Raw genomic sequence first — 17390 nt, forward strand, 5'->3', positions numbered from 1 at the left:
CTCTGTCAAACTCTTGGCCAAAGTTTTAGCCAACTGGCTAGCAGTTGTTCTTTCGTCTTTAAAACATCCTGATCAGGTGAGCTTTGTAGCTCATCGGCAAGCAATAGATAATGTGAGATGGATGGTTGATCTACTTTATCATGTCAGGCAGAATCACCTGCCACTGTGCCTTTTAGGTCTAGATGCCGAAAAGGCATTTGATAGCATCCATTGGCCTTTTATGATGCAGGTGATGAAGCATTTTGGTATGGTTTCCTACTTTTAGACCTGGATTCAGGCTTTTTATTCCTCCCCTAGGGCATGTTTTTCTTTAACTTGTTTGTCTCTTGTCCCCAGTGCTTTTTGCTGTCATAATAGAGCCCCTAGCAGTGGCAATTCATTTGAATATGGACATCATGGGTGTTCCTATTGGGGATTGGAATTACAAATTGGCATTATTTGTGTATGACATGCTGCTTTCTCTGACCCAACCTTTGGTCTTGCTCCCTAACTTGAAGAATATTCTTCCAGTTTTAAAATTAACATGACAAATATGGAGGCCCTGGCTATTGATACTCCTCGGATAGTTTTGGGATACACATCAGTACTTCTTTTTGTTCTGGTGGGAACACAGGATTAAATATTTAGGTGTTGCTGTCACTCTGTCAAATTCCAGATTTGTTCTTGGCTAACTATCCCATCCTGGTTCAGGAGCTCTTTAGGGAACTAGAGAACTGGGACTGTTTCAATTTGACTTGGTTTGGCAGAATAGCTATGCTCAAAATGAATATTTTACCCCGCCATTTGTTTCAAGTTCTTCCTCTTGTTACCGATTGTCAAGTGGGATTTTATCTGGTTTGCAAGACTAGGCTTATTTGTCGGCATTAGAGGCCCCGTCTGCCTCGTTTCTTTCTTTACAGATATATATAAAAAAAAGGGGGGGTGGGTCTCTGTATACCTAATGTCTTTTCGGTACTACAAGGCGGCCCAGGGGCAGGTGGCGATTGAATGGCTTCAAGCACAACCCCATAAAATTTAGGTTCATTTAGAGCAAGCCTTTGTGGGGCCTTATCCGTTGTGTTACTTAATGTGGCTTCCCCGTAAGTATCAACATCTCAGGGGTGGCCTATGTCCCTTAATTGTTACTATTTGGATGTGCTTTTCCCTATTCCTGACCTGGTTTTGTCACGTCATATTCCGAATGTTCTTAATCCCCTTTTTCCTCTCGGTCTTATTCCTGGTACTTTTTATTTGCTAGGCTTCCCTTGGCTTGGCGACTTGGCACTTAAGGTGAGTTTCTTGATGAGAAAATCTTTCTTCCTTTCTATCAAGTATTGCCTCATGAAATTTATGCTTAGTCAACTGTGGCATTTTTTTTCTCTGCAATTCCTAATAAACAAAGGATATTGCAAAACGATTCTTTTCTAGAAAAAAAATTTTGTGAGGATTCTAGAGATTCTAAGGGTCTGTATAAATTTCAAATGGAAGCAGATCCACACTTATGATCTCAATCATCAAAATTGCCAGCGTGAACTGGGGATTTCCACTGAGGATGAGTAGAATATTATGGAGAGAGCTTTGTAAGAAGGTGTCTGTTTCAGAGCCTTTTTAAGAAAAATGAATTTAAAGTAACGCTCAGATGGTACCTTACTCTTGTACATCTTCATCATATGTTTCCTGGGGCCCCTTCTATTTGTTGGACGGGCTGCAGAGAGCCAAGCACTATGCTGGAGTTGTGTGAAGACCAAAGCTTAAAGAGCTATTCAACATCAGTTACAGAGATGGTTAGGTCAACAGATTTCCTGGACTCCAATGAACTCATTTCCCAGGAAATCACTGGGCCTATGTCGCTCACCCGTGTTTGTTCTGCCATGCCATGTGTACGGCTCATGTGATTCTGGCAGCACACTGGAAACACTCCACAGTGCCCTCTTGGCAAAAAAGGTGACTAAACTTTGGTATATTGGTGAAATGAAGTGTTTGCTGGCAACTCATCACCATACTCTTACTAAATGAAAGGCTATTTGGGCATCTTTTGTGACTCATTGCTCTTATTAACATTTGTACAGCTTTTCACCCAGTGATCCAGAATGCCAGCTGACTGGGGGGGCACCTTTTGGTTTTTTTTTTTTTTTTGGGGGGGGGGGGGGACTGAAAAAGGTTTAGAAGTATTAGTTTAGGTCCTTCTGCTTCTCCAAGGTTGTACATTCCTCTAGAGGAGACTTATTTCTTTTTGCTTGTCATTGGGTTTTTTGTGTTCTGCACAAGATCATTCTTATAATATTGTACTGGTTCTTGGTTTTCAATAAAGACTTCTCACAAATTAAACTTCTCATTATTTTGGCATATTAACAGTTACAAAATCCATAAATGTGACCTCTGAGTAACACACTTAAGAGATATTATTAATGAAACACCTGTGTCTGCATACTGTTCACCAGTCTAGCACAGGCTGATTTAAAACAGTACTGAAATATCTTTCAAACCAATATTAACCACAATCAGATCTTTAGGAGAAAAATACTTTAGATGTACTACATATTTTTTCAGTCTAAATCTCAGTCATGAAAAAGGGATAACTTAGAACAGTAAAGAATGCTTAACTGACTGCAGCCCTCCAAACATATGTGCAGCAAGACCCCACAGTATACCCTCTGTGACTTGCCTGTCACAGTTTTGCAGCCCCATAACAGATACTTTTAAAGATATTTTTGGGAGAGGGCCTGTCATAAGAACATAAGAACTTAGTCAGACCAATGGTCCATCTAGCCCAGTATCTTGTTTCCAAGAGTGGCCAATCCAAGTCACAATTACCTGGCAGAAACACAAATTGTAACAAGATTCCATTCTACCAGTCCCAGGGCAAGCAGTGGCTTCCCCCATGTCTGTCTCAAGAGAAGACTATGGTCTTTTCCTCCAGGAACTTGTCCAAACCTTTTTAAACCCAGATATGTTAACTGCTGTTACCACATCGTCTGGCAATGAGTTCCACAGATTAACTATTCGTTAAGTAAAAAAATATTTCCTCCTATTTGTTTTAAAAGCATTTCTATGTAACTTCATTCAGTGTCCCTTAGTCTTTGAACTTAAATTGATTCACTTCTACTCGTTCCACATCACTCAGCCGTCTTTTTACCAAGTTAAAGAACCCTAACCTCTTTAGCCTTTCCTCATATGAGGAGTTCCCTAATCTCTTTAGCCTTTCCTCACATGAGAGGAGTTCCCTAATCTCTTTAGCCTTTCCTCACATGAGAGGAGTTCCATCCCCTTTATCATTTTAGCCACTTTTCTTTGAACCTTTTCTAATTCTGCTATATCTTTTTTGAGATATGGTGACCAGAATACTAAAGTAAGTTCACACCATGAAGAAATACAGAGGCATTATAATATTTTGCATCTCTCTCCTAATTCCTATCATCCTGTTTGCTTTTTTGGCTACCACTGCATACTGGGAAGAAGATTTCAGCTTATTGTCTACAGTGACACCTGGGCCTTTTTCTTGAGTGCTCACTCCTAAAGTGGACCCTAGCATCAGATAACTATGATTCGGATTATTCTTCCCAATGTGTATCACTTTGCATTTGTCTATATTAAATTTCATCTGCCATTTGAATGTCCAGTCTTCCAGTTTCCTAAGGTCTTCCTGCAATTTTTCACAATCCGCATGCTTTTTGACAACTTTGAATAATTCCGTGTCATCTGTACATTTAATCACCTCGCTAGTCATCTTCAAATCCTTGCTCAAAGCATACCTCTTCAATGTCGCCTTCGGCACCTAACTACTACACCTTTATTCAGGAAATCTTGACTGCCTCAACTTGACATTTCGTCCTTTAGATTGTACGCTCCTTCGAGCAGGGACTGTCATTCTTTGTTAAACTGTACAGCGCTGCGTAACCCTAGTAGCGCTCTAGAAATGTTAAGTAGTAGTAGTAGATTAGCTTTCGAAGGTAGCCCTTCTTCGTCAGATCAGAAATAAGCTAATTTTGATAAGTAACAGCATATATAAGTGAAACATCAAAGTATTTCAGTGGCAGTCTGAAAGGATGAGGGAGGGGTGGGCTAGGTGAGAAATAGAGAGGGCTGAGAAGATGAGGGACAGGGAGATACGCATGGTGATCAGAGGGTGACAAAGCAGTGACATTTCATGGTTTATAATGGGCTAGAAACCCCAGATCTTTGTTAAGTCCTGTCTGGTGGGTGTCAAAATATTTAATCATTTTGACTTCAAAGGTCTTGCATTCCTGTATTGTTTTAAAGTTTCGTTTTAAGTATTCTTACCATAAAATCACTGGTACAGTGTTCTGGCTTTTTAAAGTGCTGTCCCACAGAGGCACTGATTGGCACTGGCATTTTTCATATGATGTCTATGTAAATTAAATCTTCTTCAGCATCTGGCTTGTTTCTCCAATATAGCACCCTTCATCACACTTTTTACATTGGATGACATATACTACATTGGAAGATGAACATGTGAAGGATTCATTTATGTTGAATATTTTTCCTTTGTGAATGATTGTGGGGTCTTGTGAAATGTTTTGGCATAGTTTGCAGCTGGATATATTGCAAGGATGTGTGCCATTCACTTCTTTATGGGTTTCTGTTGAGAGCTTGCTTCTCACTAGCTTGTTTTTTAAATTGGGTGGCTGTCGGAAGGCCAGCATTGGTGGGGATGGGAATATCTCTTTCAGTAATTCATCCTCCTGGAGTAGTGACTGCAGATCTCTTATGATTTTCCTCAATTTTTCCAGCTCTGGGTTGTATGTCACTACAACAGGGGTTCCGTCTGTGGCTTTCTTTTCCTTGTACTGAAGCAGATTTTCCCTGGGTGTTTGTTCTGAGGGAGGAGGCAATATTCTTGGAGATTATTTTGAGGCTACAGCCTTTCTGTTCGAAGGATGCAGTCAGGATTTTGAGGTGCCTATCTCTGTTCCCTGGGTCAGAGCAGATACGGTGGTATCTTGTGGCTTGGCTGTGAATAATGGATTTTTTTGTTATGTGAAGGGTGGAAGCTGGAGTTGTGGAGGTAGCTGCATTTGTCTGTGGGTTTCCTATATATGGATGTTTGTATGTAGCCATTGCTGATTGAAACTGTGGTGTAGTCAATTTTAAATCTGATTGTAGGATATCTACTGAACAGAACTCCACATCCAGCCACAAAGATGAATGTGTGTAGGTCCATCAAGCCCAGCATCCTGTTTCCAACAGTGGCCAGTCCAGATCACAAGTACCTGACAAGATCCAAAAAAAAGTACAACACATTTTATGCTGCTTATCCTAAAAATATCTTCCCTCAGCCATCTTTTCTCCAAGCTGAAGTGCCCTAGCCTCTTTAGCCTTTCCTCAAAGGGAAGTAGTCCCATTCCCTTTATCATTTTCGTTGCTCGTTTACTCTTCCAAAAATACTAGGACTAGGGGGAAAGCAATGAAGCTAAGTAGTAGTAAATTTAAAACAAATCGCAGAAAATATATTTCTTAACTCAAAGTGTAATTAAACACTAGAATTCATTGCCAGAGAATGTAGTAAAAGCAGTTAGCTTAGCAGGGTTTAAAAAAAGGTTTGGCTAATTAAGTCCATAAGCCATTATTAAGATGGACTTGGAAAAAATCCACTGCTTATTTCTAGGATACTGTCAAAACTCGTTTGGCCAAACTCTGCTCTCTTTTCAAATAGTCCAAACAAACATATAATAGCAGAGGATTTTAGACGAGTCAGCTTGGTGAATTGACTAAGCGGGGTGGAGTCTCATATGACTAACACGGCTGTTTTTATTTCACTCTCCGGTGAATCTTTGCTCGTGTATGTGTTTTAATCATAGACTCGTCCCCCACCTACTTATATCTTTTTTCAAATAGTTTTTAAACATATATCTAATTAAAACTTCTTAGTTCCTTTCATAACAATTTACTAACAATTTAGTAAATTGTTATGAAAGGAACTAAGAAGTTGCAATTAGATATATGTTTTAAAAACTATTAAAAAAAAGAAAAAAAAGATACAGGTAGGTGGGGGACGAGTCTATGATTAAAGCACATACACGAGCAAAGATTCACCGGAGAGTGAAATAAAAACAGCCGTGTTAGTCATATGAGACTCCACCCCGCATAGTCAATTCACCAAGCTGACTTGTCTAAAATCCTCTGCTATTATATGTTTGTTTGGACTATTTCTAGGATAAGCAGAATAAAACCTATTTTACTGTTTTGGGATCTTGCCGGGTACTTATAGCCTGGATTGGCCACTGTTGGAAACAGGATACTGGGATTGATGGACCTTTGGTCTGTCCCAGTATGGCAACATTATGTTCTTATAGGTCTATGTAGCAAGCTCCATCAGGACCAGAGTCCATGCAATGTTAGATTCAGAACTTGTGCATTTTAGAAAGAATAATGAACAACTATTGTAAGGTTCTGAAACATCAATAGACTAATATCCATTTCCCTGAAACTGTAGTGCATTATCCTTTCCACTACCGTGGACCCACATATCTCAGTCCTTAAAAGGACTGAAATATTTCAATGGTCTTTGTCCAGTGGTCCTCTTACATGGCTATAGATCTCCTCCCAGCCACCTTGTCTTAATCTGGATCTTCTAGTTGGTTGAGGTAGTCTAGGAACCCACACACTACTTCTGGGTCTTAGCCAGGATTAGGACTCAGCCATAATGTCAGACTCTCAACTTTGCAAGGTACAATAATGTGAACAGCACCTTCCTTCGATGTAACTCCATACAAAATGGCCCCATTTTCCTACACTACAAGGCCAATCTTAATTTCTAGACTTCTGGCATTTACATGCAGACAATTGGAGTCTCACTAGGGCCTCAGTGTTAGTGCATTGAGCTCGATGACTGCTTTCATGAGGCAAGCCAAAGAGAAGAAAATCAAGTGGCCTTACCAGTAGGAATAAATTTAAGCACATTTTACCCACACAGGCCTCACCCAGCCCCAAACCTATGTGCATACTGTTAGTAATTGAACAGAGTGCAATTTTCAGCCCAGAGAGTTTACCTAGCTAGCTTCTTAGCTACCTGGGCAAATTCCTTCCAAAATTGTCTCATACTGCTTCTAGTGTGCCTATATTCTTTCAGAGGCACCAAATATGATTTTATGCTGCTTTATTCATTTACATAGCACAAATCTTTCTACATTTATACTGTAGACCAGCGAATTTCAACCACTGTGCCGTGGCACATGAGTTTGGCGGAGAGTCATAGCTCAAATAACACTTAGCATCTGTCCTCTTCTCCACCCCTGCTCGGGTCTGGTTCCAGCATCTCTTCCCCCCTCCTAGTTCACCTGCCCACTGGGTCCTCCAAAGGCTACAGTGGATCGTGGTCAACACAGTGCCGAAAGCTGCCTCTCTGGCTGGTGAGGTCTTTCCTCTGCTGCATCCCAATCACAGGAAGTTACATCAGCGCTGCAGGACGTGGCAGAGGAAAGGTCCCACCAGCCGGAGAGGCAGCTTTCAGTGTTGTTTCAGCCAAGACCCGCTGCAGCCTTTGGAAAACCCGCTGCCGGTGAGGAGCTGGGGGGAAGAGATGAAGGAACTGACCTTGGGTGGTGGTGGTGGGGGAGACATACTAAGTGCTATCTTGGCTGAAACCCGCTGTAGCCTTTGGAGGACCCAGTGGGTAGCTGAGGAGCTGGGGGGGGGGGGGGGGTGGGGGAGGGAGAGAAGCTTCTGTAATAAAGTGAAGTGTCTGTAATAAAATCACAGATTTATCTCTATATTAAAATTAGCAGTCCATATTAAAAAAAAATTAACATCTCACTCATTATATCATCACTACAGTGTTAAAAATGTGTTCAAATTAAACAGCTATAGCTTTTTCTACAAATTAAGTTTTTAATTTTTTCATTGGAAGTTTGTATTCTGCCTGTTCAGGACTATAGCTGTTTGAACTAGTTTCTACATGATTTTCAGAGACTACGTTTATGCTGATTTAAAACTATAAAGGCATACATGTGCTGAAATAGACAATAGGGATACAACGGAATTATTTTTTTAAAGGTTGGAAATCTCTGCTGTGTAATGCACACATTTAGATACAGGTGTGCAATAGACAGCAGAGATTTCTAACCTTTAAAAAAATAATTCAGTTGTACCCCTTTTGTCTATTTCAGCACATGTATGCCAAAATTGGATATGCTTTGGGGGAAATTAGTTCTTGCGTGCTATATGCTTGTGAAGACTAGGGTCGGGGAAGGGGAAATAGAAGCTTTTTGGTTAATCCTCACTGGGCCCCACAAGAACTATATCCTTCCAGCTCATCTTCAGAAATCTTCTATAAGTCTACTTTTCAAATATGTGAACTTCCTTTATAATCCTTTTACTATTAATGTTTAGGGATGCAAATCTGATAGGACTGATGCTTTGGTGATGAAAAAGGTTGAAAAATCACTGTTCTGGAAATATCTGAAAAATTTTCACTCTTTGTCCCTTAATCTCAGTCTTTGGGATGGGCTACACTTGGCAACTCTGAACCTATGCTATGCTGGGGATAAACAATTTGGTTTATTATTTAATTACTTGATATATGCCACCTATTGTTCAAGTGTTAAGGTAATTACCATCAGTGCTATTGTTGTACAGTAACTGCATTTTGAGACTGCCTTGAAATAGAAGTGATTATGCAAAAAAAGTTAACTATTTTTTAAACAAAGTTTCCAAAGCTGATGTTTTAGCTACCATGCAAATTGATAAATACCAACTGAGAAATTTTAAAACTTTTTACAATTCTCATTATCGGAGCCTTGGACATACAGTGGGGGAAATAAGTATTTGATCCCTTGCTGATTTTGTAAGTTTGCCCACTGACAAAGACATGAGCAGCCCATAATTGAAGGGTAGGTTATTGGTAACAGTGAGAGATAGCACATCACAAATTAAATCCGGAAAATCACATTGTGGAAAGTATATGAATTTATTTGCATTCTGCAGAGGGAAATAAGTATTTGATCCCCCACCAACCAGTAAGAGATCTGGCCCCTACAGACCAGGTAGATGCTCCAAATCAACTCGTTACCTGCATGACAGACAGCTGTCGGCAATGGTCACCTGTATGAAAGACACCTGTCCACAGACTCAGTGAATCAGTCAGACTCTAACCTCTACAAAATGGCCAAGAGCAAGGAGCTGTCTAAGGATGTCAGGGACAAGATCATACACCTGCACAAGGCTGGAATGGGCTACAAAACCATCAGTAAGACGCTGGGCGAGAAGGAGACAACTGTTGGTGCCATAGTAAGAAAATGGAAGAAGTACAAAATGACTGTCAATCGACAAAGATCTGGGGGCTCCACGCAAAATCTCACCTCGTGGGGTATCCTTGATCATGAGGAAGGTTAGAAATCAGCCTACAACTACAAGGGGGGAACTTGTCAATGATCTCAAGGCAGCTGGGACCACTGTCACCACGAAAACCATTGGTAACACATTACGACATAACGGATTGCAATCCTGCAGTGCCCGCAAGGTCCCCCTGCTCTGGAAGGCACATGTGACGGCCCGTCTGAAGTTTGCCAGTGAACACCTGGATGATGCCGAGAGTGATTGGGAGAAGGTGCTGTGGTCAGATGAGACAAAAATTGAGCTCTTTGGCATGAACTCAACTCGCCGTGTTTGGAGGAAGAGAAATGCTGCCTATGACCCAAAGAACACCGTCCCCACTGTCAAGCATGGAGGTGGAAATGTTATGTTTTGGGGGTGTTTCTCTGCTAAGGGCACAGGACTACTTCACCGCATCAATGGGAGAATGGATGGGGCCATGTACCGTACAATTCTGAGTGACAACCTCCTTCCCTCCGCCAGGGCCTTAAAAATGGGTCGTGGCTGGGTCTTCCAGCACGACAATGACCCAAAACATACAGCCAAGGCAACAAAGGAGTGGCTCAGGAAGAAGCACATTAGGGTCATGGAGTGGCCTAGCCAGTCACCAGACCTTAATCCCATTGAAAACTTATGGAGAGGGCTGAAGCTGCGAGTTGCCAAGCGACAGCCCAGAACTCTTAATGATTTAGAGATGATCTGCAAAGAGGAGTGGACCAAAATTCCTCCTGACATGTGTGCAAACCTCATCATCAACTACAGAAGACGTCTGACTGCTGTGCTTGCCAACAAGGGTTTTGCCACCAAGTATTAGGTCTTGTTTGCCAGAGGGATTAAATACTTATTTCCCTCTGCAGAATGCAAATAAATTCATATACTTTCCACAATGTGATTTTCCGGATTTAATTTGTGATGTGCTATCTCTCACTGTTACCAATAACCTACCCTTCAATTATGGGCTGCTCATGTCTTTGTCAGTGGGCAAACTTACAAAATCAGCAAGGGATCAAATACTTATTTCCCCCACTGTAAGTCTCCCTCAGTCTTGGTTCAAGAAACAAATATTTAGTTGGCTTTACCATGTTAGAAATGCATACTTATTTACCCAGTAGTCCCACTATGTAAAGAAGCATTATGGCACAAATAGAAGGATTAGCAGCCAAATCTAGTTCTACTATGAAACTGTCATCTTCTTTCTTCAAGAATTGTGTCATTTTTCAGCTTACTCTAATGCAACTTTTTGTTTTTATACCATTAGGATAACCTGACAGCAGTGGCGTTCCAAGGGGCGCTGACACCCGGGGCGGATCGCCGATGTGCCCCGCCCCCCCGGGTACAGCGCCCCCCGTGCAGCGCGCCCCCCCCCCCGTGAAAGAACACCCCCCCCCGGGTGCACACCGCTGGGGGAGGGGGGTGCCGCGCGCTGGTCAGCGTCGTTCGTTTCCATGCTCCCTCTGCCCCTGAACAGGTTACTTCCTGTTCCGGGGCACAGGGAGCATGGAAACGAACGACGCTGACCGGCGCACGGCACCCCCCCCCCCCCCCCAGCGGCGTGCACCCGGGGTGGACCGCCCCCCCCCCCCTTGGTACGCCACTGCCTGACAGCATTCCTTACTTACTGAGGTCACAGAAGTGCTGCCAGAAAGCTTCCATCCACCTCTGAAGTTCTTCTCTATCATCAGCTACAAAAATTTGTGTAACAGCCTCTCCAGACTCAGGGTTGATAACAGAAAAACTGTTTTTTCTGGCATCTTTGTCCACTGCACGAATTCTGGTTTCCTGAAAATATAAGATCACAAAACAATACTGTTTTTATGATATTCAGGCAAGAATGGTATATACCCAACCAAGCATAAGGCATGCACTTGATGTAGCATAACAATTTAAAGTACAAAACATTTTATTGAACTCATAAGAACTTTTCTTTAAAACAATTTCCATTCAGTGAACATAAAAATTACATATCTGAGATGATTTAAAAATTAAGTAATGATGCATATATATTAAAGAGCGATCCTCATGCCTTCATGCTATCCTAAACATAATTGCATTTGTAAAATTCTTATGTATACTGTTAAATGTTTTTCATATGTTCCAACCCTAGTCTAGTGATTACAGCACCAGGTTGACAAGGGAAAAGATCAAATCCCACTGCTGCTCCATTGAGCTGATCTCATGTGATGACGTGTCATGGGTGTAACGTACACTGCGGAAGCCATGTGGCCCAACTATCTCAACATCTGTCGAGTTGTGACCAGCTCAGAGGCACGAACCTTGTATACCAGCGAAACAAGATTGTCAGCTCTTGTCTCCGGGAGTTAGGCTCAAACCTACTGTATGTCGAGCAGGGCTCCTATGAACTCCAATCGCTGGACAGGGTGGAGATGGGACTTGGGGTAGTTTAAAACAAACCCTAGTAGCTCAAGCACTCGAATTGTCATCCGCATGGACTCCCGAGCAATGTCCTCTGAGGTGCTCTTCACCAGCCAATCATCGAGATACAGGAACATGTGGAGGGGCATAATTGAACAGGACGACCATCTCTAAGGACGTCCCGGCAAAGGGGCAGGGAAACCCGTATTATCTAAACAAGATGGGCGTCCATCTTTCGCTTTGATAATACGGTCGGGGACGCCCAAATCTCAACATTTAGGACAACCCTAGAGATGGTTGTCCCCAGTTTTCAGCTATAATGGAAACCGAGGACACCCATCTCAAAAACGACCAAATCCAAGCCCTTTGGTCATGGGAGGAGCCAGAATTCATAGTGCACTGGTCCCCCCCCCCCCCCCCACATGCCAGGACACCAACCGGGCACCCTAGGGGACACTGCAGTGGACTTCTCAAATTGCTCCCAAGTGCATAGCTCCCTTACCTTGGGTGCTGAGTCCCCCAAAACCCACTCCCCATAACTGTACACCACTACCGTAGCGCTAAGGGGTGAAGGGGGCACCTACATGTGGGTACAGTGGGTTTCGGGTGGGTTTTGGAGGGCTCACATTTACCACCACAAGTGTAACAGGTGAGGGGGGGGATGGGCCTGGGTCCACCTGGCTGAAGTGCACTGCACCCACTAAAACTGCTCCAGGGACCTGCATACTGCTGTACGTCACCAAGGCTCCTTGATGCAGACAAGGACAACGTCGAATCCGACAATGGACGCTCCCAGGTGGCCTGCACAGCAGGAGGCCTCAAGACAGGTGGAGACCCATTCAGTGCTTCACTGCTCCCAGTATCTAAGGGTCTAGAAACAGCCAAGCTTTCCTACGCTCCTGATACTGGTGTGATGCTCGACGTCGTTGCTGACACCTCTGACCTTGATGCCTATGTCGAGGAACCAGGCTTGGCTCCAAAAATCCTCTCTCATTGTGCCTCTCGGGAAACCTGGGTTCTCTTTTTCATGCGAAGACAAAGAACACAGTTAGCAGGGCTATGATTGAGGCCAAGACACTGCAGACACCAAGAATGGATGTCTTTTACTAGTACTACTTATCATTTCTATAGCGCTACTAGATGTACGCAGCACTATACACTTGAACATGAAGAGACAGTCTCTGCTCGACAGAGCTTACAATTTAATTAGGACAGACAAACAGGACAAATAAGAGATAAGGGTATTACTAAGGTGGTGATGATAAAATAAGGGTACGGAACAAGTGAGTAAGGGTTAGGAGTTAAAAGTAGCATCAAAAAGGTGGGCTTTTAGCCTAGATTTGAAGACGGCCAGAGATGGAGCTTGATGTACCGGCTCAGGAAGTTTATTCCAGGCATATGGTGCACCAAGATAAAAGGAACGGAGTCTGGAGTTAGCGGTGGAGGAGAAGGATGCAGATAAGAGAGATGTATCCAGTGAACGGAGTTCCCAGGGAGGAGTGTAGGGTGAGATGAGAGTGGAGAGGTACTGAGGAGCTGCAGAGTGAATGCACTTATAAGTCAATAAGAGGAGTTTGAACTGTATGCGGAAACGGATAGGGAGACAATGAAGTGACTTGAGGAGAGGGCTATAGCGACACTTTTCCCGAGATAGTCCGATTGCACTGGGTACAGCAGCTGAAACCACTGAGAATCTTCGTGGACATGGACGGAAAAACTTTGTGATTTCTGGAAGTTTAAGTGGTTATACGTTGTTTTCACGGCTTTTGGTAATCCGTTCCATATTTGTGTACTTATGTAGGAAAAGCTGGATGCATAAGTTGACTTGTATTTGAGTCCTTTGCAGTTTGGGTAGTGGAGATTTAGGTATGTTCATGTTGACCTGGTTGTGTTTCTGAATGGTAAGTCTATAAGGTCTGTCATGTATCCCGGGGCCTCTCCATAGATAATTTTATGAATCAGGGTGCAGATTTTGAAAGCAATACATTCTTTGATAGGGAGCCAATGCAATTTTTCTCTGAGGGGTTTGGCACTTTCAAATCGCGTTTTTTCAAATACAAGTCTGGCTGCCGTGTTTTGGGCGGTCTGAAGTTTCTTTATGAGTTGTTCTTTACATCCCGCATAAATTCCATTGCAGTAGTCTACATGGCAAGAAAATATGACAGAGGCTCTAAAAGGGACTCTCTGGACGACAAAATCAGATGTCTTGGGGGCTGATGCGTGTTCTTATGTACTTTTGGGAGGAGGTATAAAATAGGTGTTATCGGGTGTGCCAAATTCAAGAATCTATGTTCTCTCTTGGTCAAAAAACCTGATTCCAAACCCTGGGTGTAAGATCCTTTATCAAAATCTGCAACCTAATTGTCGGATCTTCTACTAGTTTCACAAAGACATTCTGATCTTGTAATTGTGAATCTGCTTCATTAAGTAATCACACCAGTTCTACACAACGACAGCTCCACCCTTATTTGCTTTCTTGATGATGATGACATCATTGCTCCTGAACTGTTTTAAAGAATTGCACTCCTCTCTAGTTAAATTGTCTTTAAAATACCGATTTTCACTCACTCTTAACATCTCTAAGGACAATTTCTTTGGACATTTTTAATATCGAGTCCAAAGGACCAGGAGGTATCCAGGTGAACTTCGACAAATATCTAAAACGGTCACCAACACCATCCTCTTTACTGAAAATTTTTTTAATTATAAAGTTCAGATAAACCGTTCTAGATCAATGTTGAACTGAACCTCACTATACCCAAAAGCTGGTACAAAAGATAATCCCTCTGCTAATAATGAGATGTCAGATCAGTAAAAAGTGTGTCTAGATAAATTAATTACCACTGGTTTGTCATCCACTGAGAGCACGTTTGCGTATGGGCTTGAATGTTGGTGGTCATTCGACTTCTGTGGGGCCCATGCCCCCTCATCCCTCTCCGGGGGTGTCTGTCCTCTATACTCACAATATTCATTGCCACTAGAAGAACTCGAATCTGAGGAAAACTCTGAGTATGCACCACTATGTTTCCCTACTATCTGCTTCTCAGATTCTAAAGCCATCCAAGGATGCTTGACGCTGATAGCTATTGTAATGTAGGTAGGCATTGTGATCTGTAGGTTTCCGAAAGATGCTGGTTTTAAGATGATCATGTTTTTTTGATGATAAAATCATCTAAAAAGTAGATTTGTGAAGAGTTGTATTGCATCTTGAATTTGAGGTTCTCACCTGGTCTGTTTAGCTAGTTGTGGAATTCTTCTAGGATCGTTGTTTTGCCTTGACATAAAATGAAAATGTCATCGACATAGCACTTATAGAATCTAATGCATTCTTTGAAGGGGTGTGTTGAAAGGACTGTTCTTTCAAAATTGGCGATGTATAAGTTTGCTAGATCTAGGGGCCTTGGATGCCCCCATCGTGGAGCCCTTGATTTGTTGATATAAAAAAAAACATTTTGAAAGCAGAAGTAGTTAGGGCTATAATCGCGAAAGTGACAATAAGGCAATTAGTTATGCACCTGTGTGTAGTTCTTGTCCTTAAGATTTCTTTGATGATAATCAATGATTCTAGTTGGGAAACTTTGGTATAAAGGGCTTCAATATCCATAGTTACTAAAGTGATCTCCAAGAGGTGGTCTTGATGTTCCTGGAGTATTTGCATCATGTGTGATGAATTGTGAATACAGGATGGGATGTGCGGTATAAAGGGCCTCAGAAAATAGTCAATGAAGGTTGAGAGGGGTTCTAAGATGGAACCATTAACACAGATGATCGGTCGCCCTGGAGGATTAGTGAGGGATTTGTGTATTTTGGGTAATATGTATATGGTAAGTGTGATAGGATGCTGCAACTGTAGATATTGATACTCTTTCTGGGTCAGAAAACCTGCTTTAGAGACAATCTCAATAACATTTTTAATTTCTTGCTGTAACCTAGGTGTGGGATCTGATGATAATCATAGATAATAATTAGTGTTGTTCAATTGTTTATGGATTTCTATGGTGCACTCTTCCTATAACGATGCTTCCACCTTTGTCTACTTGCTTAATTATGATCTTCATATTTCTGGATAATGATTTCACAGCTACAGCTTTGTCCTTGGTAAGATTGAAATAGTGGGGTTTGTGATTCTGTTCAATGACCTCCAAATTTTTCTGAACACATGAGTTGAATGCATGGATCAAAGGATCCATTGGTTCTTGAGGTATCCAGGTGGAGGGGTTCTTAATCACTGCCAAATCGACACCAAGTATCCTTTGTGAGAAAAATTTGGTGATTTGTAATTTCCGGATGAACTTAAAGGGATCTACTCTAGTTTAGTACCCTAGATAATACTTAACCATCTCTCTGACCTCGTGTGGAACTTTCTTTAAATTAGTCACCTTACTTTCTAACTCTTCTTACTCTCTTACCTATCTATATGTTCCATCTTTGGTTTAACCTTCACTATCAATTAAAATGTTCTATTACGTATTGTGTTGACATTGTAAGTAGTATACTATGCCATACTTTGTATTGTTATTTGAATATTTTTCCACTGTAATTGCCTACTGCTTATGTTTGATCTATTCTTACTGTACACCACCTTGAATGAATTCCTTCAAAAAGACGGCAAATAAATCCTAATAAATAAATAAAATAAAAAAATAGTGGGCACAAAAGAAAGACCCTTTCATAGCACTATGAATTCTATTTCTGAAATTTCAGTACTCGAAAGGTTGAACACTGGGATTTCTATCTCTAGCTGTCTAGCCTGTGTTCTCTCCTCATCTGTGGATATGGTCTGAAGGTTCCCCTGCAAAGCCCTCATCCTCTGGTGGTGGGATAAAATCTGTTCTGAGGTGGATACTGTCTGTCCTGTAAAGGATATGGTGGTCGAGAAGACTGCACTCTGTTCTCTCTCTCCCATATTAGATCTAAAAAAAAACCTGTTGGGAGGCTGGTAATGGTGAGGATAATTGAGATGGTTGTAAATCAACCGAACTGTTGAGAGAAGTGTATACATCTCTAGATTTGCTTCTAATCCTCTTTCTACTATTCTCTTTGTTAGTATTATGGGATGGAACTGTCTGTGTTGTTCTAGATGTGGGTGGCCTCTATTCTTAAAAATTAGAATCATCCTTTTTCATGTTAACTAATAAACCATCACAGTTTTCTCTTAAATTCTTACTTCGATTTTTAGCAGTTTCTGCTATCAAGATCATTAGATCTTGTACATTTATTCAGAATATAGCACCATTTATTAAGAAAGTCCTGGTCATCCAGAAACATATTCAGAGCCTTCTGGATTCAAAGGATTCTAGATATTTTTCTTTGACCTACAATAGTTGATCATGCTGACAAAGTGCAATTTGTTTCTAATAATTATTAGGTCGGTGGCTTAGATCTCCTTGTTCTATATCATTGACCTCTTCAACAAGATGATTGAGGTGATTCGTTATAGGTCAAAACGTCATCACAGGGTTGTAAGGTCATATTGTTGTTTCGACAGCAAAGCGAATGCTACATACCTGTAGAAGGTATTCTCCGAGGACAGCAGGCTGATTGTTCTCACTGATGGGTGACGTCCACGGCAGCCCCTCCAATCGGAATCTTCACTAGCAAAGTCCTTTGCTAGCCCTCGCGCGCCTGTGCGCACCGCGCATGCGCGGCCGTCTTCCCGCCCGAACCGGCTCGTGTTCGTCAGTCCCGTATGTAGCAAGACAAAGACA

The 17390-nt window shown here is 41.9% G+C and overlaps 1 protein-coding gene across 1 annotated transcript in view; it reads right to left on the reverse strand.

The window, feature by feature from the left end:
• RTKN2 (rhotekin 2) overlaps positions 1-17390 on the reverse strand; it is a 233684-nt gene that overhangs the window by 22714 nt on the left and 193580 nt on the right. The window contains exon 11 of the mRNA XM_030203115.1: positions 10929-11088. Coding sequence (XP_030058975.1) covers positions 10929-11088 — 160 coding nt within the window. The remainder of the gene's footprint in view (positions 1-10928; positions 11089-17390) is intronic.

Source organism: Microcaecilia unicolor, chromosome 5 (assembly GCF_901765095.1).
Source record: "Microcaecilia unicolor chromosome 5, aMicUni1.1, whole genome shotgun sequence".
Taxonomy (NCBI): Eukaryota; Metazoa; Chordata; class Amphibia; order Gymnophiona; family Siphonopidae; genus Microcaecilia; species Microcaecilia unicolor.